This window comes from Achroia grisella, unplaced genomic scaffold (assembly GCF_030625045.1).
Source record: "Achroia grisella isolate CSIRO2021 unplaced genomic scaffold, CSIRO_AGI_Agris_v1 utg149, whole genome shotgun sequence".
NCBI classification, from domain to species: domain Eukaryota; kingdom Metazoa; phylum Arthropoda; class Insecta; order Lepidoptera; family Pyralidae; genus Achroia; species Achroia grisella.
The window spans coordinates 2,342,964-2,370,426 of record NW_026712644.1 but is presented as its reverse complement, the minus strand read 5'-3'; the positions used below and the strand labels follow the sequence as shown (position 1 = coordinate 2,370,426).

General features: G+C 35.5%; 1 protein-coding gene across 1 annotated transcript; it reads right to left on the bottom strand.

Moving 5' to 3' along the window:
• Nucleotides 1-15,874: 15,874 nt before the first annotated feature.
• Nucleotides 15,875-26,720, bottom strand: LOC131840723 (serine hydrolase-like protein 2). The gene is made up of 7 exons (XM_059188917.1): nt 26,048-26,720; nt 23,930-24,046; nt 20,769-20,921; nt 19,671-19,773; nt 18,582-18,669; nt 17,960-18,057; nt 15,875-16,266 (listed from the first exon to the last, which is right to left on the bottom strand). Exons 1-7 carry the CDS (start codon nt 26,100-26,102, stop codon nt 15,957-15,959), a joined length of 924 nt encoding a protein of 307 aa, XP_059044900.1. The 5' UTR covers nt 26,103-26,720; the 3' UTR covers nt 15,875-15,956.
• Nucleotides 26,721-27,463: the final 743 nt, after the last annotated feature.

The following is a 27,463-nucleotide window of genomic DNA, read 5'->3' as shown; positions in this document are numbered from 1 at the left end:
TATAATATTAATAATATAGATAGAGAATATCACCAATAGAGAAGGCCGTAATGGTTCCAATAGCTGAGTTCAGGTTTCCGCACGGAATATTTGTGATCTCACACATGCGGAACACTAGCGGAAAAAACAAAATAATATAAATCTATTGAGTCAAACATCTTACAGCAATTAGTCTGTGGTTTCATTAATCTATGCACGTATTCAATTCCGGTTCATGTAATAATAATAGCATTAACTGTGTTTGATAACAGTTATCGATTAAAAAAACCTAAACACCTTATTATCAATGTGTATAGGTACATAATTTATTACCGTAGACAGAAGCAGGGTTGTTAACCTTAACATTTTGTTTTGTAAGTAAAAAAAATACACCTATGGTGTGACTAGAGCTGTACCATCACAGCAGCTTGTTTAATAATAATAAATACAAATATAACTAGAGCTGTACCATTATAGCAGCTTGTTTAATAATAATAACTTCAAATATGTTGACTAGAGCTGTACCATCACAGCAGCTTGTTTAACAATAATAACCACAAATATAATGACTAGAGCTGTACCATCATAGCAGCTTGTTTAATAATAATAACTACTAATATGATGACTAGAGCTGTACCATCATAGCAGCTTGTTTAATAATAATAACTACTAATATGATGACTAGAGCTGTACCATCATAGCAGCTTGTTTAATAATAATAACTACTAATATGATGACTAGAGCTGTACCATCATAGCAGCTTGTTTAATAATAATAACTACTAATATGATGACTAGAGCTGTACCATCACAGCATCTTGTTTAATAATAATAACTACTAATATGATGACTAGAGCTGTATCATCATAGCAGCTTGTTTAATAATAATAACCACAAATATAATGATTAGAGCTGTACCATCATAGCAGCTTGTTTGATAATAATAACCACAAATATAATGATTAGAGCTGTATTATTATAGCAGCTTGTTTAATAATAATAAATACAAATATAACTAGAGCTGTACCATTATAGCAGCTTGTTTAATAATAATAATCACAAATATAACTAGAGCTCGTTACGAAATCATGAAACATTGAAAACGCTGTATAGGCAGCGGCCTCAATACGGCGCATCGTACCATGCGCCGAAACGTGCCGTCGAGTCAGCAAAACTGAAATGTTGAAATCGACCAAAGAACGCTATCGGAGTTGAATCACTCTTGGTTCTAACATCGACCAATTGGCATCTATAATAGTTAATAAGTTAAATTGTAATTTTTATATTTCAATTAAATTTAATATATAATATTTTTTGGTTTTTTTTGCGCCCTTCGGCTGTAGACTTTTTATCTGGCGCAGTCGGTAGGATTGCTGTAAAGTAGAGTCAGTGAATCAAGCATCTGGCGGCGGCGATTCTGAACCTAAGAAGCTACAGACGAGGGGGTATCCAGACATCGATACTGCAGAGACAACTAAAGAATGCTCATGTAAGTACCACTAGAATCGATCTAGAGTTGCTTTCCTATCTATATTCCTGTGTCATTTTTTTTTAGATCCTGTGTAATTTAATTTTCCAAGATTTTCCAATCGAGGCAATCGAGGACCCGTAGATATAAAGATATAGATTTAAATAGGAATTTAAATTTTAGCGATAGTGACACTAGCAGTGAAAAATCTTTTTCATCAAGCAGTAATTTTATTATAGGAGATAAATTTAATTTAATTATGGCAGATTTAGACAACATATGGAAGGCCCTTCGAATGGTGCCTGAATTTGATGGTAACCCGAATATTTTAACACGTTTCATTGGCTTGTGTGACCATTTAGTGAACGAGTATGTCAATTCATCACCTGATAATGGCTTATTAAATGCTGCACTACTGAACGGCATCCTGAATAAAGTTACGGGGCCCGCCGCACGTTTAATAAACTCTAACGGCATACCGGAGAACTGGCAGGGTATCCGTAACGCACTTATAAATAATTTTTCAGATCAGAGAGACGAGACCTCTCTCTATAACGACCTCGCTTTATTAACTCAGGGCTCAAGCACTCCTCAGGAATTTTACGAAAAATGCTTAAATTTGTATAGTACCATCATAACATATGTAACATTACATGAAACTATTGCCACCACTATACATTCTAAGCGCGAACTCTATAAAAAACTTACATTACAAGCATATCTACGCGGACTTAAGGATCCCTTGGGATCGCGTATAAGGTGCATGAGGCCTGAAACTATCGAAAAAGCTTTAGAATTTGTTCATGAAGAGATGAACACACTCTACTTGCAAAATCGCAATGAAAGTATGCCTGAAAAGAGGACTAATCCTCTATTTATGCATAATTATAATAATAAATTTAATAATATACCACCACAGCAAGGTCCATCTAAACCATTTACATTTAATATGCCCGGACCATCACGTTCGCAACCCATGCATATGGTTCAACCACCACGTCCTCCTGTGATGTGGAAACCCAACTACAATCAACAATCGCAATTTAGAGGTCCAACTAGAACTCAACAGATATTTAGCGCAGTCCCTCCTAATTATAATCCACGTAGTAATGTATTTGCACTACCCCAACGACCATATAATTCGAATAATACGCCACGCCCTATGAGCGGTGTCAGTCACTACCCAACAAAACCGATGTTGACTGGACATGATTGGAGGAAACATGGAAATCCACCACCTACTAATTACCTTAAAGGACGCGAATTAAACTTAACTGAATGCTACGAACCCCAATACTATTACGACACATATAATAACGTTGACAGTGACTATTACTATCCCGACTATTATACAGAAAACGACGAACAGACTTATCCATCCCCGTATGTGGAGGAAACTCGTGACGAATTTACTGAAAACGAAAATTACGAAGTTACTGAAAATGAAAATTTTCAGAATATTCAGAAATCAGGAAAACTAAAATAGAAATAAACTTACAGACACAGCGACAATTACCATATATTCAGATATTAAATCCGCCCCTTAAACTACTCATTGATACCGGTGCCAATCAGTCTTTCATAAGCCCCAAGGCAGTAGAAAAGTTCTTTCAGCATATACCATGTAATTATGATCCTTTTGAGGTAACAAACATTCATGCAACCACGAAAAATTATTATTCCTTAACTTTACCGTGCTTTCAAGAATTTAAAGAGAATGAAGATATTACTCTATTTATCTATAAATTTCATGATTATTTTGACGGCCTTATTGGTTATGACTTATTAGAAAAATTAGAATCTAGCATTAATCTAAAGGATAAGGTTTTAGTTACACGGAATTCGAAAATACCTCTGTTAATGTACGATTCTCGTAATTTAAATTTATATGAGGATATAATCCCCGCAAATACATCTAAATTAGTTCGTATCCCAGTTAATTTTCATGATGGTGATGCATTAATAAATGATCAGACTATCTCACACTGTCAAATTAAAAGTTGTGTAACTACAGTTAAAAATAACCGCGGCATAGTAGAAGTTACTAACCCGACTAGACATGACATAGTTTTTTCTATGGACAAACCAGTTAGTGCAGAGCTATTCAATATTCAGTGCATTCGCACCGAACAGCAGTCCAATCGCGTAAACGAAGTTTTATCACGTTTGCGTACCGATCATTTAAATCCAGAAGAAAAAGCTAACTTAGAATCTCTTTGTAGTCAATATTCCGACGTTTTCTATATAGAAGGTGAACCATTAACTTTCACAAATAAAATCAAGCACCACATCCGCACAACAGATGAGGTACCAGTTTACACTAAAACCTATCGTTATCCCTTCATTCATAGGCAAGAAGTTCGAGAGCAAATATCTAAAATGTTAGAGCAAGGTATTATACGGCCCTCACAATCAGCATGGAGCTCTCCCATTTGGGTGGTTCCCAAAAAAGCAGATGCATCAGGAAAAACTAAATGGCGTATCGTTGTAGATTTTAGAAAAGTAAATGAAAAGACCATTGATGATAAGTACCCTATCCCGAATATAACTGATGTTTTGGATAAGTTGGGTAATTGTCATTATTTCACAACTCTTGATCTGGCTAGCGGGTTCTACTAGGTCGAAATGAATCCAGATGATATACAGAAAACCGCCTTTAACGTTGAACATGGACATTTTGAATTCATGCGTATGCCCATGGGACTTAAAAATTCTCCTTCCACGTTCCAGCGCGTAATGGATAACGTTCTAAGAGGCCTCCAAAATGAAATATGCCTCGTATATTTAGATGATATAATTGTATTCAGCGTCTCGCTACAAGAGCATATGGTTAACTTAGCAAAAGTATTCAAACGTTTGAGAGAATCAAATTTCAAAATTCAGATGGACAAATCAGAATTTTTAAAATTAGAAACCTCATATCTAGGACATATTATTAGTAAAGACGGTATAAAACCTAATCCAGATAAGATTGTTGCTATTCAAAAATTTCCTTTGCCTAAAACAGCCACAGAAATAAAACGATTTTTAGGATTACTAGGCTATTATCGCAAATTCATTCCCGATTTTGCTCGCATAACGAAACCAATGACACAATGCTTAAAAAAGGTTCAAAAATTTCCATCAATAACCCAGAATATATTAATTGTTTCGAAAAGTGCAAAACTTTATTAACCAATGACCCAATTTTACAATACCCAAATTTCACTAAAGAATTTGTTTTAACAACTGACGCTTCAAATTTGGCAATAGGCGCGATTTTATCACAAGGACCCATTGGTGCCGATAAAACCATAGCTTATGCTTCGAGAACATTAAATACAAGCGAAATAAACTATAGCACCATTGAAAAGGAATTGCTAGCAATTGTGTGGGCTACTAAGTATTTTCGCCCTTATCTGTTTGGGAGAAAATTCACTATAGTTACAGATCATAAACCTCTTCAATGGGTTATGAGTTTAAAAGAACCTAATTCTAGATTAACTAGATGGCGATTAAAGTTAAGTGAATACAATTTTACTGTTATCTATAAGCAAGGCAAATGCAATCAAAATGCAGACGCTTTATCTCGAGTTGAAATACATAACGAAGATTTAAGCTCCATTGCCGTGCAACCCTCTGAAAAACCTCCATCAAGAGCCGACTCTACAACCCTTACAGCTCATACTAGTGACGAAAATCCTATTTTAGAGATACCTATTATGGATGAACCTATTAATAAATTTAGTAGACAAATATGTTTCACGATTGTAGGCGATGTAAAAAGACGTCCAGTTGTTAATAAACCTTTCGAATCACACGTCCGAACTAATATTCAATTATCTGAAAATAATCTAGAACAGGACATCATAAATGCGATTAAAGAATATGTCAACCCTAAAGTTAGAACTGGTATAATAATTTATCCACCCTTAGCAATGTACAAGATCATTCCAATAATACAAGAAAAGTTTAAAAGCTCAGCTATGAATCTCATTTTAACCAAATTAGAAGTTGAAAATGTTAAAGAGTATTTACGTCAACAGGATATCATTCAGAAGTACCACGAGGGTAAGACTAACCATCGAGGTGCAGGTGAATGTTATCTTGCATTATCAAATAAATATTTTTGGCCTAAGATGAGAGATCATATCTCTAAATACATAAGTGAATGTAATATCTGTGGAATGGCAAAGTATGACCGTAATCCAATAAAACAAAAATATTCTATTGTACCACCTCCTACTAAGCCATTTGAAACAGTACACATTGACTTATTTACAGCTGAAAATGAGAAATATTTAACTTTGGTTGACGCATTCTCTAAATACGCACAGGCGTATCACCTTCGGGATGGTACAGCTGTAAGCGTAATACAAGCGCTACTTAAATATTTTACTCATCACGGTGTTCCCATAATGTTAATATCTGATCAAGGTCCTGAATTCACAAACCAAATATTCTTAGAATTTACTAGATTACATAAAATACAACATCATAAGACTTTAGCACATAATCCTAATAGCAATGGAATAGTTGAACGATTCCATTCGACTATTCTGGAACATCTACGAATTCTTAAATTAGAACATTGCAATGAACCAGCTGTCAATTTAATGCCGTACGCGGTACTAGGATACAATAGTTCTATCCATAGCTTTACGAAATGTAGGCCTATAGAAGTTATTACAGGTCACTTTGACCCACGTGACCCTATAGATACGAACATAAATGAACATCTTTTCCAACAGTACGTAATAAATCATAAGTTACGAATGAGTATGGTTTATAACATCATTAATGAAACATCTTTACACAATCGTACGGAGATTACAGAGGCTAGGAATAAAGATCGAGAAATTGAAAATGAATATAGTCCAGATGAGCAGGTTTTCATTCGTAACCCTATGGCTAGCAGACAAAAATTAGCTCCACGTTTCACTCAAGATGTGGTACTGGCTGATCTGCCAATACACATATATACTAAAAAGAAAAGAGGTCCCATTGCTAAAGCACGCCTTAAGCGAAGACCTAATAGTAACCCGTTGTTACAGAACATTCCTGACGATCACATTACAACTGACCAGAGCGGAAGACGTAACACTTGACACCCTTGACAATGGACCAGGAATTCTTCCCTTCAACCTTGGACCCACAAAAGTCATTTCCCATTATCACTCATTTTTATACTACATAGACCTAGATGACATGTTCACAAAAATAGAATCAGTTATAAGTCAGATAGACAATTTTAATCCTCAACTTAAAAATAAAACGTTATCTCTCTATGAACCCCATCTCTTACATCTTAATAATAAGCTCATAAGAGTACGCGAACAGTTGCAAACTTTCTTACAGTCACGTAATAAAAGAGGACTCATAGATGGTCTCGGTTCAATAATTAAAAGTATTTCAGGTAATCTTGATTATTCTGACGCTGTGAAATATGACAGTGCTATAAAAGCTCTTCAAAATAATGAAAATAAGTTAGAAACAGAGTTGAATGAACACATTAGTTTAGGTAAAGAATGGATAACCGATCACTCTGTAATATTAAATAACATAGTAAAAAATCAGGATGAAATAAGTAAAACTATTAACCTAATACTAAAATCAGATGCAGACAGAGATACTGACTTAATAAAGTATGCACATCTAGCTCAGTATCTATTGATGCTCACAGATAATACAGATAATTTGTCAGAAAATTTACTTAATTTAGAAAATACGTTAGCTTTTATTCAGACTAAGAGTATATCTCACTCTATAATTAATATTAATTCATTAAATAATATGCTAATTAAACTTAGACAACTTTATTCTAAGGAAAAGGTTATAGATATAGAATTAAGGGAATATTTTTACATTATAAAATCGGGTTCATATTATGTAGGAAATAAAATAGTTATAGTTATTAAGGTGCCGATTGTCTCTCCTAATACCTATATCCTGTATAAACTATCAATCATACCAAACCAACATAATCAAATACTTATACCTACCCAACCCTTCATAGCAATTCAGAGAACAGGTTCTATGTACATTGCGACAGAATGTCCGAAGTTAAGCACATACTACCTTTGTGAAGAACAGCTCCAGTACCAGTACCAGATTCGTGATAACCAAGACTGCATGCAACAGCTTATCCTAAAACAACAGGTCAGTCCTTCCTGTGACCTGACTTCAGTAAATCTTACCAGAGCAGCCCTCGAGAAGCTCGATGACCAGCACTACACCATGACACTACCTAAAGCAACTAGAGTACATATATCCTGCGGGCACGAGTACTACAAAATTCTTAAAGGAAGCTATCTAGTATCAATTCCTATAAATTGTATGCTGTCAACTCCAGATTTTACCATCTCTAACATTCAAGATAGAATTAAAGGACATGCCGTGCAGATTACACTGACGGAAGTACCATATGACGAGCGTGCCACATCTAAACCTCAACCTATAGTAAGATTAAACTCTATCAATCTAGAACATCTTCACGAGACAAATGCTAGAATATCATTGCAGCAGCCAGCAATCTTAGAACAAGTCAATGTAGATAGTGTCTACCACACAACTATACCTATCTACACTATTATAGTAATCATCTGTGCAAGTTTTGTAACTATTAAATTATATCGCCGATTCCGTAGCTATTGCGGACAAATAAATTCAACTGATGTAATGGATACAGTGAACATTACAAATGAACAACCTGAGGTGAGAAATATCCAACCTAAAGATGTGAAGATCGACACTAACAGCATCCCGGCAACTTTCTCAGTACAGCTTACGAATAGTTGCCTATCTTCGAGGGGAGGCGTTACGAAATCATGAAACATTGAAAACGCTGTATAGGCAGCGGCCTCAATACGGCGCATCGTACCATGCGCCGAAACGTGCCGTCGAGTCAGCAAAACTGAAATGTTGAAATCGACCAAAGAACGCTATCGGAGTTGAATCACTCTTGGTTCTAACATCGACCAATTGGCATCTATAATAGTTAATAAGTTAAATTGTAATTTTTATATTTCAATTAAATTTAATATATAATATTTTTTGGTTTTTTTTGCGCCCTTCGGCTGTAGACTTTTTATCTAGCTGTACCATCATAACAGCTTGTTTAATAATAATAACCACAAATATAATGACTAGAGCTGTACCATCATAGCACTTTGTTTAATAATAATAAATACAAATATAACTAGAGCTGTACCATCATAGCACCTTGTTTAATAATAATAACTACAAATATGATGACTAGAGCTGTACCATCATAGCAGCTTGTTTAATAATAATAACTACTAATATGATGACTAGAGCTGTACCATCACAGCATCTTGTTTAATAATAATAACCACAAATATAATGATTAGAGCTGTATTATTATAGCAGCTTGTTTAATAATAATAAATACAAATATAACTAGAGCTGTACCATTATAGCAGCTTGTTTAATAATAATAATCACAAATATAACTAGAGCTGTACCATCATAGCACTTTGTTTAATAATAATAAATACAAATATAACTAGAGCTGTACCATCATAGCACCTTGTTTAATAATAATAACTACAAATATGATGACTAGAGCTGTACCATCATAGCACCTTGTTTAATAATAATAACTACAAATATGATGACTAGAGCTGTACCATCATAGCAGCTTGTTTAATAATAGTCATAATAACCCTGGACAAATTACACAGCGCCATGTAATACCAAGCTAAGCATAATTTGTGTTGAGTACTAGACAACTGATAGAATTATTTAAATACATACATTAATTATTAAATTCAAATTAGGGAGAATATAGTGACCACCAGCATATGCTATTGCAATTTAATCAAGAGTTTAATCAAATCAGTGACTGTAACTTAAACAGACCAGTCTCCACAAGCAGCACCCCTTCGTAAATACGACGGATGAGCCAGCCATCATTAAACTCAGATAAAAACATAGCTTACAAAGCAAGCTACCGCTTGCTACTGTTGCGGGTAAATGATGTTGTTGGTTGAGACAATGTATATTATAAATGATAATTGACTGACAATATGTACATAAAAATATTGATCTTATATAATAATAATAATCTCAGCAAATTCACACAGCGCCATCTAGACCCAAGTTAAGCTAGCTAGAGCTTGTGTTATGGGTACTAGATAACTGATACATATACATAGATATTTTTTTTTTAAATACATACATATTATACATAGAAAACACCCAGACCGATACAAACAATCATACTCATGAATACAAATGTTTGTGCCATGCGAGGAATCGAACCCGCGACCATCGATCGTAAAGCGGTGTGCTTGACCGCTAGACCACCGAGGTCGTCTATGTACTAAATGACAATAGGAAAATGTTGGGGTGACACAGTTTAGACACAGCAGTGCTTAGTACACAATATTGGATTTGCTTACTAGACATTATTAAATGCAATTATTATTTTGATGTCTCTAGGTAACTGTGTCCCATAGCTACGATAACCGTACTATCAGATGGGTCGTATGCTTGTTCGCCACTATCACAGTTCAGAAAAAAAACCGCTTGGCGGCTAAAATAGGTGAAATTAAAGTACACACGTAGACGAGTTTTTACACTCCACCTCTGGTATAATAAAACTAGCTGACCTAGCAAACGTTACACCATATATATTAAAATACTCCCCTCCGATCGATTCCCCGTCTAATTCAAACGGGGAGCGATTACGCCGGCCTGAGCTGTTGTTCGAAACCCTAGTGGTGCCATCAGACTAGTCGTATCCGTCAAGCGGGAGTTGGCCTTCAGCCGCTCCATAAGTCCTTCCACGAGTTTGGTGTGCCATCTGCATTCGCCCCTATGGTGCGGTGAAGCTGTAAAGGCCAGCTGCGGTCAACTGCATTATGCGCAATTTACACTCAGCCCGAGTGGGCAGGGAAGTGAGCAGCGCGAGAGTGTATACACGAGTGGAAACACTTCCTATGCCATTGGCGCTGCCACACGCGCTGCCCGGCGCTCCCTCGATTGTCGGTTTTTCGTGCGCGAGTCAAAGGACTGGCAGCGTGTGTTTACATTCATCCCTCTCGCTCAGTTGTCGCCCGGCAATATTTCCGGCAGCGCGAGTAGCAGGGGAAGCGGCTGAATGTAAACGTAGCATGTTACGTTAGAGAAGTCCGAAAAAAAAGTTTAGAGTACCAATAACGCTATCAAAACATAGGGTATATCTCTACCAGGGACGTTACGGAGCTTCGACTTCGGTTCCGCTAAGTCGGAACTTCCGATTATTATTACACCTACGGTTCCGACTTCGGCTCCGACACTTTTAAATCGGAGGTTTTAATCGGAGGTCGAAGCATAACATAGCGGCGAGGGCGGCCTGTGTCGACTGTTATGAACAGGTTCATACATAGCGCCCGGATAATCCCGCCGACCTCCACTACGTGCACTCAATCGTCAAAGGGAAAAGAGAACACTAAAAGTCGTCGAAAAGAGAAAATTCATTGTTTTGTACGCGACTCTGGTTCTAATATGATACGAGCAATGAAACTCGGCGACATACATGATGTCAGTTGCAACTGTGTGTGCGAACATTGTTAGATTGTGATATATATAAATATGCTAATTTTGTGATGGAAATAATATGCTAATTTTTTTCATTGCTTGTGTTTTATTTTATAATTAAAAAAAAAAGATTAAAGAATGCTTTATAAAATTATAAAAATTCTTTCTCATGCCACCACTTCTGACCCTGCCTCCGACTCCGATTCCGATTCCGATAAATCAAATTTAGAAACTCCGACTCCGACTTCGGTTCCGATAAAACTACCTCCGTTACATCCCTAATCTCTACCTAGAGGGTGCTACTTCACCACCGCCGTGCACGTGCCGCCCGCGCTGCCATGACACGTCATAAAAAAATACGCAGAGGACTTTGTATATTCTATCTCTGGATACAGTACAGATGCTGTTAATTTTTGTTCAATACAAACCAGCGTAGGATTTTGCACTGCCCGACCAAAGTACTACAATCACGAACACGTTCGATTCGCGTGAGGTGTTCGTTATCAAATCGTTATCATTCGAGAGTATTACGTACACTACTGCCTAAACACGATTTAATTGATACTAGCTGTGCCCCCGTTTTCTCTCGTGTGAAATTTATAACCTATGTATTTTCTTATTATATTCTGATGTATCTTAAGTTTGTGAGTATGGACGGATGTTTGTTTATTGTTTCTCATTCACGGAAAAATTACTGCATTTTATTGATTAAAGGATTTTGATGAAACTTTACAGTAATATACATTATATATAAGAATAACATGAAAGGGAACTCATCCATACACGCTGGAACCTAAGTAGTCTCGTACAGTGAGCTTCCTCTCGGTTAGATTGTGGAATAATTCATACCTGCCGAAGTTTTCTCGAGAGACTACAGCATGGGGTTTATCAAAAAGGTTTATATTAAGGTTTCTCAAGGGTTGGCAATATGCACGTGACACTCCTGGTGTCTCAGCGTCCATAGGCTACGGTAACCATTTACCATCAGATGGGCCGTATGCTTGCCACCATCGTAGTATAAAAAAAGCATGCTATATATTACATAAGGGTGAAACCGCGAGCTCAGCTAGTAAGTTATATTTATTTATTTAAGATAAGGTACAGGTAAATAAATAAATAAATAAGCTATATTATTGTAAAGATTCAACAAATTTCCATTCCGTTGTTTTTGCGTGAAAGAGTAACAAACATTCATTCATCCACACTACAGACTGCCACGTTTATCAGTTATATTTATTAACTAGCTGTACCCGCGACTTCGTCCGCGTGGAATTAAACTTTATTTTTCTAAAATAAAAGTAGCCTAAGTAACTCCTTACTACATCAACTACCTGCCAATAAAAATCCTGTCAAAACTGAGACCCATTTCAGAGATTAGCCGAAACAAACAGGCAGACGGACAAAGACGGTTATTTCAATATTACAAACAGACACTCCAATTTTATTTATATGTATAGATAACTAAATGACATGTTGAACTTCGTATCTACTTACAATTTATTGAAATTTTCGATCAGTGATTATCAATCATAATCCTATTTATATAGATTCACTTTGAACAAAGTCGACCGTGGGTGAAGAGACGTGTAAATAGCCACTACATGTGGGATCTTAACCGGATCTACAGGGGGTATATACCTTTATAAACTCAGTTCCTCACTGCCCGGCAACAAGTACCCCTAAAATAACGGTACCCACTGACCTGCAATCCAATCCAGAGCACTGTTAAAGACCACGCACCCCGGGTCCAGGCAGAACACGTCCGGATGACAGGGAAACGGAGGCAGTCTCCTGCGGAATATGATGAACCACACCACACTCGCGAAATAGTTTGTATCAACACTAAACACACACGGTAACTTCGTCTAGGAGTCATTTTCAAGAACTGTTCTATAAACCGTGTAGGTATAAATAATTATTTAATGTACAGAAAGCGGAGCACAATATCCGATTCTTATGACATTTTTTATTACTAAAAAACAAAAGAAAGAAAAATAAATTATATAATTTATTTTTCTTTTTTTATTTGAAAGTATGTTCTCCTTATTGGCAACCAGTTATTTTAGAACTCCACTGAGTATCATCATCATCTGCTTCTTCCTTATGCCATTTATTTGTGGTCGTCGTAATGTTTTTCTCTTCCATTCATCCCTGTTCGCAGTCATCTCGTTATTTACTCCCTTTCTTACTATATCTTTCACACAGTCCATCCATCTCTTTTTCGACCTTCCTCTGCCTTTATAACCATCCACATTCATAGAAACATCTTCCTTAAAATATTTCACCATCGTACCACCCGCCAGAAATTAAAATACCATCCTGATCTGGGTGAATGACGAGTGTGCATGGCAATAGTTGTTCTTGCACGGGATTTTCATTTAATGTTAGACATAGACAGACACCTATCATCATCATCATCTGCTTCTTCCTTATCCCATTTATTTGGGGTCGGCGTAATATGTTTTTCTCTTCCATTCATCTCTGTTCGCAGTCATACAGATACCTATATAAGTACAAAATGTAAATAACTTAGCTTTTAAAAAAAAGAAATTCAGTTGCATTTCTTTACAATTGAATCTGTATATTGGACGGTACGGTAGTGATCATCCATATCATCTTTCACACAGTCCATCCATCTCTTTTCGGCCTTCCTCTGCCCTTATACCGGAATATTCAGCTAATAGGTGATCGATAGGTTCTAGGTATCTGAAGTCTATCTACAGATTTTGCCAAGATAAAGAGAAAATGCTAAAGTTCCTAAGCGTAAATGGATAGCACCGAACTATTATTAACATTCATTCAAACTAAATATTGATTTATTTTGTTACTCAACTACTTATTTACTTATGCCAATTGTGGAATTCGGCAGTTAGTATTCACAACATTTACTTAATTAGGTACATACATATGTTTATTTAAAAAAGGAACACACAAATTTAATGCTTGTTCGTCTTGTGATGAGTCTGTGTTTCAAATGAGTGGTAGAATAAAAAAAAATATGTGCTTATATGAAGTTTGTTTGAATAAAGATTATTACTATTTCTATATAGAGACAATTAGGAATTCGCATGGGTATTTCATTCACCAATCATCATCATCATCATCTTCACCATCATTTACACAAAACCATATTTAATTATACACCAATTAGTTTTAAATTAAATTACTGCACTAGTAGATAAAAATCTCATGAAAATCAGTAGTTCTTGAGATTATCATGAATATACAAACAGACGCGGCGGGAACTATAATTTACAGTATGTATATATAAAATAAAAAGAAAAAACATATTTATAATAATTCATTTATTGGAAGACCAACCATTAACAAAAGAGCTTATCTAAAATCTGCCACCGTTACAAAATTGTAACATAAAACAATATAAATACGTTTTAAATTCAATTAATAATAAATAAATAAAATTATTAAAATATTTTTTATTACAATATCATAAATGGTGAGTCATAAAGGGCATAACAAATCGAAAATAAGGTAAGAATATTCATGAAAACAAACCACTGTCAAGAGAGTGGAAATAAAAAATATGTTTTACTATTCATATAGTTTTCTTGTAAATATCTATAATAATTTGCCGTTTTACATTAAATATAATAATAATAATATCCTGGACAATCAGGGGCCACCTAAACCCTAGGCAACTTAGGGCCCGTAGTTTTAGGGGCCCCAAATTTTTATAACACAAGCTCTGCTCAGCTTAGGACTAGATAAAGCTGTGTGAATTGTCTAGATTATTATTATTAAAGATCTGGTAAATATTGCTGGCTGTGAGGCAACCAGTTTTTATTATAGCTGTTATTCTTATTATGAATAATACATTATACTAGCTTTTGCCCGCGGCTTCGCAAGCGTTTATTTATCCCCTTTGGGGTGGAATTTATGAAAATTATTTCCTAGGGGATGCCTACGTCATAGTAGCTTTATGCATGCAAAGTCTCAGCCCGATTTAAAATTGACCAAGTTTCATATAAATTTTCATCCCCTATTTTGCCCTTTGGGGGTAGAATTAATCAAAATCCTTTCTTAGCTAATGCCTACGTCATAACATCTACCTGCATGCCAAATTTCAGCCCGATCCGTCCAGTGGTTTGGGCTGTGCTTTGATAGATCACTACGTCAGTCACCTTTGAGTTGTATATATTTAAGATATTATATATATTATATACTAGCGTGGTTATACCCTTTACAAAGTAGTGGATCTAATTAACAGATTTTTATATAAAGTATCACAACCTAGTTTGTATATTTATATAAACCCATAAATAATTTCTAAATCACTTGCCACACTTCAATATTGTGGACCCAGGAAGTGGTACCCGGCTAACCTGCCCTCATGTTCATCTTATCATCCTTCCCTGGTGTTAGTGCAGGTTAACATAAGTCAATATAATATTCTGCGACTATACCGGTGCCTTTTTTCCTTGCTTGTCTCGTTTTGATCTCCTTCCTTCACATTTTGGTCCTTCGAGCCGGTGCAATGATCATTTATTAAAACTCACCTATATTTTTTGTATATTTTAGTACTTGTTTTAATTATATAGGTTAGCATCTAAGTATATAACTTTTATATAACCTTTTTTACTATATCATCCTTTTTCTTGAAGTACAAATGAAATACGTGACAAAAACTTTTAGTATTTTGACAAGTAATCCAGACGTATAATTTGTTACGCTATAAATATAGAAACATAAAAATAAACGAAGACTGCAACGTACACGCTAATTCTTATCTCGCTTACACTCTAATTAAAGAACTGAGGCAGAACGAGATAGCAAATAACGTCGGCCATCGCTCACACATTCCAAATTTAAATATATGATTGTTTACACATTCCAAATTCAATTATAACTTTTTTTCTTCTTTTGGCTCCGGCGTTTGTGTTGCCAAATTAAAACTAAACGTTGCATTCTTCATTCATTTTTAAATTTCTTTCAAACCCTTATAAGTGGCATCGTCAAAATTATTGCTATCACAGTTTTGCGTCTCTGTCTAGCCCTTCAACGCCGTACAACAAAAATTGACTTACAAATGGGGCAACGCTTTTAGGGTCATTAAAATGTACATCATGACCTCCATTCACGACCCTGACCCTGTAATTCTGTCCTGTGAAGCTGCTCTCGTCGAATGCGAAGTCACAATGCTCGTAGCCTTTCTTGTCTTTGGATTCTTTGGAGATTATGTTGAGAGTTGGCATGCTCAGCTTCGTGCAGGCGGCTTGGAACTCCTCGGGGGAAAACGGCCTTGGTGTGACCACTTTGAACCTTTGATCGTATGTGAATCTGCAACAAACAATAGCATAGAATAGAATAGAAAATCATTTATTCAAGTAAACTTAATTTAAGCACTTTTGAATAGTCATAACAATTTGTTTTTTATCTACCACTCGATCGGAAAGCTGTCTCATCACAAGAAAAACGAGCAAGAAACTTGTGTGTAGCTCTTTTAAATAATCCTTGTAAGTTTACATTTACAAGTCGAAACGTGTGAATACAAACTACCAACCAGTACTAATGTTTTTGGGTCAAATATAAATATATAATAAGATTAAATCAGTCGTAGTGATAAGAGCAGACCAGTCCCTACAAGCAGCACTCGTTCACGAGTATGACGGATGAGCCAGCCATCACTGCGCTCGACCATAGTTTAGGGAGCCCAATGACCCGGCCCACCACGCTGCCACACCAGACGTATAATACGAAATACTATGTGATCTTTGAAGCAGCTCTTATACTAATATAAACGCGAAAGTTTGTGAGTATGGACGGATGTTTGTTACTCTTTCACGCAAAAACTACTGAACGGATTCTGATGAAACTTTACAGCAATACAGTTTACACAACATACTAACATATAGGCTATAAATTTCATGCGGATGACTAGCCGTGAAACCAAGGCGCAGCTAGTCATTACATAGTATAAAACAAAGTCGCTGTCGCTGTCTGTCCGTCCCTATGTATGTTTAAACCTTTAAACTTGGGGGGAAAGGGGATTGGTAGTAATGTAGACTTATGATCTTATTGCTAGCAATGTACCATGTCAGGTTGACCTCCACGCGGTTCCCCCTGGAAACCATCGTGATAAATTCTTGGTGAATTTGTCACGATGGGCTAACTGACCTGACCTCATGTTTATCTTATCATCCTCCACTGGTGCCCCGCCAGCGTAAACCGTTAGCGCAGGCGGGTGTACCATTCCATTATCATCCATAAAAAAAAACCTTTAAACTACGTAACGGATTTTGAAGCGGGTTTTTTTAATAGAGAGTGATTCAAGAGGAAGGTTTATATGTATAATACATCTACACCCGTGCGAAGCCGCTGCGAGTTGCTAGTATTAAATGAACAATAGAGTATATATGCGTGCGGGTGACAAACACATGGTAGGTAAAGTTTTTTTTAATTGATTTAATTTTAAAAAAATCTTAGTATTCTGCTCTCCTTCCCTATATAAACTGCTAGATGTGCCCGCGACTTCGTCCGCGTAAATTGTCGATACTTTCATATAACCTTTCATATCCTCTTTCAACCTGTTACAACCCTTTTTGCGGATTATAAAGTAGCCTATGTCCTTTCTCAGGTTCTGGACTTTCTGTGTACCAAATTTCATTTAAATCGGTTCCGTAGTTTTGGCGTGAAAGCGAGACAGACAGACAGACAGAGTTACTTTCGTATTTGTAATATTAGTAAGGATGAGTGTGCAAAATTTCATACTCCTCCGTTAGCGCAATTTTCGTAAGGATGGGTAAAAATTTTGACGTTACTTAGTCATGTCTGTTGGTTTGTTCTTGCTGATCTCCCAAACGGTTCTACCGATTTTGACGGGAGTTTCATTGGCAGGCATATCTAATGTTATAAGTATAGAGTAACTTATTCAATTCAATATATTATAGATATTTTTTTAATAAAAATATTCCGGTTTCACGTGGGATTTTCCCCAGATACAAAAAGAATTCCCTGTGTATGAAGTACTGACCTCACTCGACCGTCCGCCAGTCGTTCTGTGAATCGGGTGACAGTGGCTACAGCTGCCGCTTGCGTTAGACCGCGGCTTTTCTTCAGCAATTTGATAGCCTGTAACCAAGATTAAATAGCTTTTACACGAGAGATTCATGTTGACTTTTTGTGTACACTACGATGGTGGAAACAAGCATACGGCCCATCTGATGGTAAACGGTTACCGTAGCCTATGGACGTCTGAAACACTAGGAGCATCACGTACGCGTTGAAAAACCCCATGCTGTAGTCTCGTGAGAAAACCTCGGCAGGTAGTTCATTCCACAATGAAAAATACATACACAATATACATAGATAACACCTATACCAATACGAACAATCATACTCATGAATACAAATGTTTATACCGAGGAATCGAACCAGCGTCCATCGGGAGTAAGGCGAGACTAAATCGCTAAACCACCGAGGCCGTCAAACAACATTAAGAAGACATCAAAAAGACAAACATCTTATGGGGAAATTTCGTAAGATATCCAAAGTTTAGAGAGGAATCGAACCCGCGACCTTCGGACGATGAGGCAGTGTGGCTAACCGCTAGACCAATGAGGTCATCAAATGCTTGAATATGTATTTAAACCTACCTCCTCAACGGTATACGCCGGTGCGGTCTCTTTAGGTGCGTTGTATTTTTCAAAATTTTCATAGTACGAGGTGAACATCTTTTTATACCTGAAAACAAAAAAAAATTGTATTAGTTTTTATTTGACACAAATGATGATTATTATTATTATTAATAATAATAGAATAGAATAGAATAACATTTAATACATCACACATCACAACACAATAAAAACGATGCTGACAGCTGCATATAAATTATTATATTATATGCGACCCCCGAATGCCCTTGAAACTAAAGGGTAAAGTTTATAAATCTATCATAAGACCTGACATTTTGTATGGATCTGAATGTTGGGCCGTAAAGGGGATGGACGAAAGGCGTGTGCTTGTGGCAGAAATGCGAATGTTAAGATGGATGTGTGGGGTTACTGGGAATGACAGAATAAGGAATGTGTATATACGAGGAAGTTTGAAAGTTGCGCCGGTTATAGAAAAGTTGCGAGGTAACAGATTGAGCTGGTATGGGCATGTTATGCGGAGGAATGAGGACCATGTCTTATGGAAACTGTATAATATGAATGTGGATGGATGTAAAGGGAGGGGACGCCCTAAGAAAAGATGGATGGATTGTGTGAAAAATGATATGAATAAAAGAAGAGTATGCTCAGATATGACGACCGATAGAGAGCAGTGGAAGAGAATGACATACTGCGCCGACCACAAATAATGGGATAAAGGCAAGGCAATGATGATTATATAAGATAAACGTAAATAAAAAACAATTCATTAAATTAGAGTTATCATTATATACAAAAAAAAAAATAAAAGAACAAAATAGTACCCAATAAATAAATAATAATAATAAACCAATACTAAATAATAATAATAAAGTAAAATGCATTTCCTATCAACCACTGCGGAGCATCGTCACCGCGTCACTGTACTGATGTGTGCGTAAGGGGCCCATCTCAGCATTATGCCATGACAAAAAAAAATAGCATTCGTGATGAATTTAAATATCTAAAATGAAGAATCAGTTATTACTAGTTTTCTACTATGTAATGATGTGGATTAATGATAATTGATGTAAGTTTAGTTCTATAGTTTACCATTTGGAGAATTCCGATGGTAGGACCACAGTCACCCGGTACAGGGGATCCAGGTTGATGAGCTTTGTGATAACACCTGGACGGCACGCGTCGTATATGAAACCTGGAAAATATTAACAATAGAATAGAACAGAACAGAATCATCAGAGTAACAAATATGCATCCATTCATCCATAGTCACAAGCGTTTATAATATTAGTAAGAAATAGAAATAATCTTTATTCAAATAAACTCATTACAAGCACTTTTGAATAGTCATATTTTGATGTTCGGAATGCAGATTCTGTTCTATTCTGAATTAGAATAGAACAGAAAGTAATAATAGAAAAGTTTGTGAGTATGGATGGATGTTTGTTACTCATTCCCGCAAAAACGGTTGAACTGGTTTTGATGAAACTTTACAGCAATATTAATAATAATAAAGCCTTCAGATATTAATTATTTACATTTTACAGTTCCTAACATTTATACATATATCTATATCTGTTTGCTAACAAGCATAGTAATACATATAGCTTCTTCTTATAACTTAGGATAATATACTGTAGCCTAAGGTCTGAAGAAGATTTGGCTAGTTCTCATCCAATACTTTTGATGGCTAGTTACTACTAATAATAAAATAGGAACCGACTAGTAACAGGTTTAGAACTTGCGAAAGCTACTGTATAATTCGTATATGAAAACAGCAATTCATTTTTATATATGTACTGGCTCGAATAGCCAGTACATATAAATATAGCCAACATATCGCCCCGGTTTCGCATGGGTGTACATGTATTATATATAGAACCTTCCTCTTGAATTACTCTAAGTATCTGAATCTGAATCTATTAAAAAAACAAAATCCTTTGCATAGTTTTAAAGATTTAAGCATACATGGGGACGGACTGACAGCTACAGCGACTTTATTTTATACTGTGTAATGATATAGATTATATTAGGTATAGATTATATAACACTATGTTAGTTCCACTCAGTTTATAAGTAAACGTTGAAGGAGAAACCGTCTTTTATTCACCAGTTCAAACAGTTTTTTTAGTAGCAACATCTATGGAGTCTAAAGTTAAAGGGACCTCTGGGTCCCGACATTGTACCCACCGATATTTGTTCCTAGCGAGTGTCCGATGTAAACGAAGTTCTCCCACCTGAAGTGTCTCACCACCATCGCCACGCAGTACACCAGATCGTATATGTTGATCATCATACCCGGAGGATATCTGTCTGATCTGCCATTACCTGGCAGCTCGATTGCTGAAATCATTTTTATATTATTATATTATGAATACAATATTTGAACAAATTTTCATCATAATTTAACTCTATACATATAAATAAAATTGGAGTGTCTGTTTATAATATTGAAATAACCGTTTTTTACTACATGCATATGAATATAAATACGGCACATACACCAAAATAACATTTTTACAATTTTTGTCTGTCTGTTTGTTCCGGCTAATCTTTGAAATGGCTGGACCCATTTTGACGGGACTTTTTTTGGCAGGTAGCTGATGTAATAAGGAGTAACTTAGGCTACTTTTATTTTATTGAATATGGATGTATGTTTGTTACTCTTTCACGCAAAAACTACTGAACAGATTTTAATGAAACTTTACAGTATTATAGCTTATACATCAGAATATCATATCCTTACTAATATTATAAATGTGAAAGTAGGGATGTTTGTTACACTTTCACGCAAAAACTACTGAACCGATCATCATTAAATTTTGTACACATGTTCTTGGAGGTATTAGAATACATAGGATACTTTTTATAAAAAAAATATAAAAAACAATAAGAATAAAATATCAATATTTTGCTACAGCGCCATCTAGTAGCCAGTAATGAAGTTATGCGGTTAAAAGCTAGTAGACTATAATTTAAAAGATATACAGTGTAGGTACAAAAAAAAAAACGCGGGAACAATGTAGCGTGTTTGCAAAAAGGGGTACATAATTTTTGTACTTCACTTATTAATATATAGATTACTAGCTGTCCGACGAACGTTGTTGTGCCATACACATTTAAGTATCCCCTAATATCGCTATTAACAAATAAGGGTTGATGTTAGAAGGGTAAAAATTTGGGTTAAAGCTATATTATAAAATATATAATTAATTAAAAAAATATTAGAGGTGGACAACCCTTTTCAATTAGGGGTATAAAAAATAGACAGCAGCAGATTTTCATCAATAAATATGCATATAAAATTTCATAAAAATCGGTCAAGCCGTATCGGGATGTAGGAGGAGTATGATAACTCATTGTGACACAAGAATTTTATATATAAGATTACTAACTACTTGCCCTGGCTTCGCACGGGTGTACATGTATTAAATATATATGTAAACCTTCCTCTTCAATCACTCTATCTATTAAAAAAACCGCATAAAAATCCGTTGCGTATTTTTAAAGATTAAAGCATACATAAGGACGGACAGACAGCGAGAGCGACTTTGTTTTATATTATGTAATGATAATTATTAATATTGGCTACAGCTAGCCTTTACAGCTTCACCGAACGAAAACAGGAGTGCAGAGGGCACTCCAAGTCTACGGAAGGACTTGAGTGGCGACTGAAGGCCAGTTTTGGACTGTTTTTGTTTATATTTCACGCGCGTCATTCGAGCGACAATTGTTGTCTTGATATGACGATGATTATGATTATTTTTTTACCAATTATATATAAATTGATAAATAATTATCTATAAGAGTTATCTCACGTATTTGGTTGTTTGTATATGATTGTAATAAACTCACGCCCATTTTGTGGTACATTTATTTCAGCCGCCATGCAGCTGCTTTGTAAGCTGTTTTACTTTACATATCTGAGTGAAATCATAGGAACAGAGGCACAGAACAAAAAAGTAGAGTACTCTTGTTTATTGTTCTGTTGACAGAGCCCTGACATCTTATTATCGCGGAGGAGGGGACTGTTGGTAATGTGTACTAATGACCCCATTACTAGCAATGCACCATGTCAGGTTAACCTCCACGCGGTTCCCCCTGGAAACCATCGTGATAAATTCATGGTGAATTTGTTACAATGGGCTAGAATAGAATAGAATAGAAAATCATTTACAAATAAACTAATTTAAGCACTTTTGAATAGTCAATATTTTTTTAAATCTACCGCTTATTCGGAAAGCTGTCTCATCACAAGAAGAATAAGCAAGAAACTTGTGTGTTGCTCTTTTAAACAATCCTTGTAAGTTCACATTCTACAAGTCGAAACGTGTGAATACAAACTACCAACCAGCACAAATTTATTTAGGCTCAAATATAAAAACACAATAAGATTAAATCAGTTGTAGTGATAAGAGCAGACCAGTCCCTACACTAGCACTCGTTCACGAGTATGACGGATGAGCCAGCCATCACTGCGCTCGACCATATTTTAGGGAGCCCAATGACCCGGCCCACCACGCCGCCACATGTCTGGACATTTTAGTGAGCATGGCTACTCATTCCACTCGACCAGGTCACAGCTACAAAAGCTGCTAGCTGATCTTAGCGTAGGCGGGTGCACCATTCCATTATCATCCATATAAAAGACATGTCAAGGTCGCATTTAAAATAACTGTGATATGCCTTTATGTTCATATAGTATGAAGATATTTATAGAATACCTAGGGTTCGATTCCTCGCACGGCACAAACATTTGTATTCATGAGTATGATTGTTTGTATCGGTCTAAGTGTTTTCTATGTATATTATGTATTTACGAAAAAAAAATATCTATGTATTTGTTTCAGTTGTCTAGTACCCATAACAAAAGCTTTAGCTAGCTTAACTTGGGTCTAGATGGCGCTGTGTGAATTGTCCTGAGATTATTATTTTACAAAAATTCTCATCTCCCCTCTTATGGAGAGGAGATGGCAGATTATTATTATTATTACCAGCATTGTGGCACTTCATCACGTCATATGCTGTGCGAAGATCTATTCAGGACCACAATAATAATGATCCAATTGTATTTAATTAACCATTTTTTGTAGTTTATATTATGTATCAATACATAGTATAAAATAAAGTCGCTGTCGCTGTCTGTCCGTCCCTATGTATGCTTAAATCTTTAAAACTGCGCAACGGATTTTGAAGCGTTTTTTTTATAGATAAAGTGATTCAAGAGGAAGGTAATATAATATATATGGACAACCATGTGAATCCGGGGCGAATAGCTAGTATCTAATAAGCACATTTTCTTTTCTTTCTATTAAACTGTATCATAACACTATTAATAAACAAATACTAACCTATATAATAAAATTTGTCAGGTAACAATGACACGAGCGGTCTGAAAGTGGCTGCGGTGTCCAATTTACCATGCACCATCAATACTGGTGGGTTAGTGCAGTCACCCCATGCTACCACTGAAAGTAAACATTTTTAAAATTAATAAAAAATTGCTCCTGCACAGTCTTCTTTGTGGGTATCTCCATTTCACCCTTAAGTCAAAACACATCTTGTAAGGGCAACCGATATGATATACAAACCATCGCTTTAAAGAGTATCCTTCAATTCTTGTCACTGACAGGCCAAGGTAGCAAAATTTGCAAATGGGTGAGCACAAAAGATCTATGTAGGTTGCAATGCTACAGGTTTTAACACCTGACAATAGCGCAAAAGGGGCTGTTCAAGTATTACGTAAGCAGATTTATCACAATTATTTACCACCCATCCCCCGTTGTCAGCAAAAGTAAGCAAAGCTCTTACCCCCTCCCCCCATGCTTACGTAAACATCTCTCAATTAATGTATTGTTTTTTTTAGCAAAGACAATGTGAGGGTTGCCATTCGTGTAAAAAAGTAAATTACGACCGATGACGTAATCATCATACAGACTCCCCCACCCCCATGTCATCCAAAATAAGCAAAGAAAAGACCCCCCGCCCCCCTATAGTGCTTACGTAATACTTGAACGGCCCCAAACACACAATAAAAAAATAAAAAAGGGCAGCTAATTGGTTGCTGAAGTAAATGAAGCTCAGGTACACTGGTATCGTATCGTATCGTATCGTATCGTATGTTGGACTCCATTCTCCGCAATTAGCCTCACATTCGGGCCGTTGTGCGTGTAGAGCCAGACTACTAAAGTAGCCAGCCAAGCTCCTCCCAAAAGCGCAGAAGACTCCTGGTGTCATCGCAGGCTTCACGGAGCGACCTCACCGTTCCGAGGATTTGTTTTCAGGTACACTGGTATAGATATGTCATTTTACATCTACCAGTCCCCATACAGAGGTTTTTCGACAGACTACAGGGTCTAAGGTCTAATGTTTGTAAAAATAACTGTTTATATTTAAGAGATATAAAAACATCATCTTTTTTGAGGAGTATGGGCTATTACAAAGTGCTTCATACCTGTAACACTGCAACCTACAGAGACCTATTGTGCTCATCCCTTTTTAGATGTTGCTATCTAGGCCTGTAAGGGCCAGGAAGGTGGTAGTGAACTTGGAAAAAGAGCCAACACAATAGATCTATGTAGGTTGCAGTGTAATGAGTCTAAAGTAACTGATAATAGGCCAAACATCTCAATAAAAAAATGCCAAGAATTGCCGGAAAATCATTTTATATTATTATTATAACAATAAAGTTGTACACAAGTTTGACTCCTTCATTGCTTGACTTTAACATTGTATCATCTTAAACTGGTACCCTGGCATGGTATACCATTAGCACAGTTGGCTGTACCATTTCATAGGCATCCATGCAATATATAGAGTAACCGTGAGCTGTGACTATGATTTTGTCCGCATGGAATATTGACTTTGATCAAATAAATAAAAAATATTTATTCATCTAACCCAAAAAAGCAAAAGTTTCATCATTCTAGATTAAAAAATTACAAAAGTTCGTACAAACTATTAATAACCCTATTATATTTTATTATCTTAACAGTGACCATTAAGAAGAAGTTTTACAAATGATTAAGATACTTCCATACAAACTTTTATCTCCATTTTCAATCTCTAACAACACTTTTTTCTCAGATTCTAGACAATGTGTTCCAAATTTATTTTAAATCGGATCGGTTCAATAGTTTTGACATAAAATCGAGACAGACATACAGACATACAGAATTACTTTTGCATTTATAATATTAGTTTTTTGTATATTAAAAAGATTTCATATAACATTTTATAATAGCAGAAAGCAGTTATTAAGAGTCATGATAACACCCTCTAATCTAAGAATTCCTTAATTATTATTATAAATGTTGAAATACAAAGGGTAATGTTTACGAGAGCGGTATGAACAAAGTGCAATCGAAATTCGGTACTTAATTAGTTCAATAAAAAAACGATGATTCTCTTTAACCAATACTACTTTTATAAATAATATACTTATATAAGATATTTCATGGAATACTTACCGCATAATTTACCCCAGGGAGCTTCGATAAACCACTCGTTTTCAACTAAAGTCATTTTAAAAAGTTAAATTATATGAAACAATCTAACTAAACTTCTCAAGCAAAACAACAGCACGTAACTTCAAATATAATATATGTTTATTGCAGTTATTCATAAAAAAAATAAAAGAATTACACTTCTTTATGATCGTAATTTAATACGCAAATATTAATTTAAAATTCATATATGTTTCGACCTTATCTTTATCAGTTTCACAGATTATTTCAGTGTTGACAAAGTTCAAAAACGGCTCCAATCAAACTTTTGACATATAATTATTTGTTGTTTGACATTGACAGTTTGCGGCTTATTAGCGTAGAAGGAGAAACTCTCGCAAAAGTTTTTTTTGTAATTTAATGTAATTTTGCTAATATTATAAAGGTCGTAGTTTGTGATTGTGGATTGTCTATTATCTGTTTCAAGCAAAAACTAGTGAATGGATTTTAATGAAAGTTTATAATGTTAGAACGAGGTTTGTAATCAATGTCTAGACTGGCTGGTATGGCAAATGAAGTATGTTTGAATATTTGAAAAGATAGTGTGTTTTGTCATCTTGTCTGTCATCGTATTGATATATTCGTATAACTTATTTGTATTATTGTATATTGTATTAAATGTGTTTTTATATTAATTTATCTTGATTAGAAATATATTTTGTTTATCTTGTTCTACGTTGTTTACTTGAACACCACTATAGATACTCTGTTAAAGTGAGAAGTTCAGAGGTAACTTCCCTTATATATAATAATATAGCATGTATCACCAGGACTACACATAGACTATAAATTTCATCCAAGTAAAACCACGAGCACAGCTAGTTAGATACAATGTTTAACTTTTAAATCGAAGTCGGTGCTAACCAAGTCAATATGATGATTCTAAAGCTAATAATATACTAATATACCTTAGAATAAGATACTAATATACCTTAGAATAAGAACGTTAATATTTTTAAACATATTTTTTTAAATTTCTAGTTTCGCAGTGGCTAATTGTAGGTACACACACATGATTCCACCGTGTCTGTTTGTAATATTGAAATAACCGTTTTTTATTACATGCATATGAATATACATACGGTACATACACCAAAATAACAATTTTTATCTGTCTGTCTGTCTGTTTGTTCCAGCTAATCTCTGATTTTGACGGGACTTTTATTGACAGGTAGCTGATGTAATAAGGAATAACTTAGGCTACGTTTATTTTAGAAAAATAAAGTTAAATTCCACGCGGGCGAAGATGCGGGAACAGCTAGTCTGAAATATATCTTATTTGCCATTTTCCGCAGTATAAAAAACACACAGAGTAATATTTACCATCTGTTACAATATTTACCTGTTCCTATACAAATTTATGTATAGAAAGTCGTTCAA

Excerpts from the sequence above, each read along its gene's own strand:
- LOC131840723 (XM_059188917.1), bottom strand. The coding sequence starts at position 26,102 with ATGACTTTAGTTGAAAACGAGTGGTTTATCGAAGCTCCCTGGGGTAAA. Across the intron at positions 20,922-23,929 it reads TGACAAATTTTATTATATAG|CAATCGAGCTGCCAGGTAAT; the intron begins GTTAGTATTTGT and ends AAATGATTTCAG. Across the intron at positions 19,774-20,768 it reads CTCGCTAGGAACAAATATCG|GTTTCATATACGACGCGTGC; the intron begins GTGGGTACAATG and ends AATATTTTCCAG.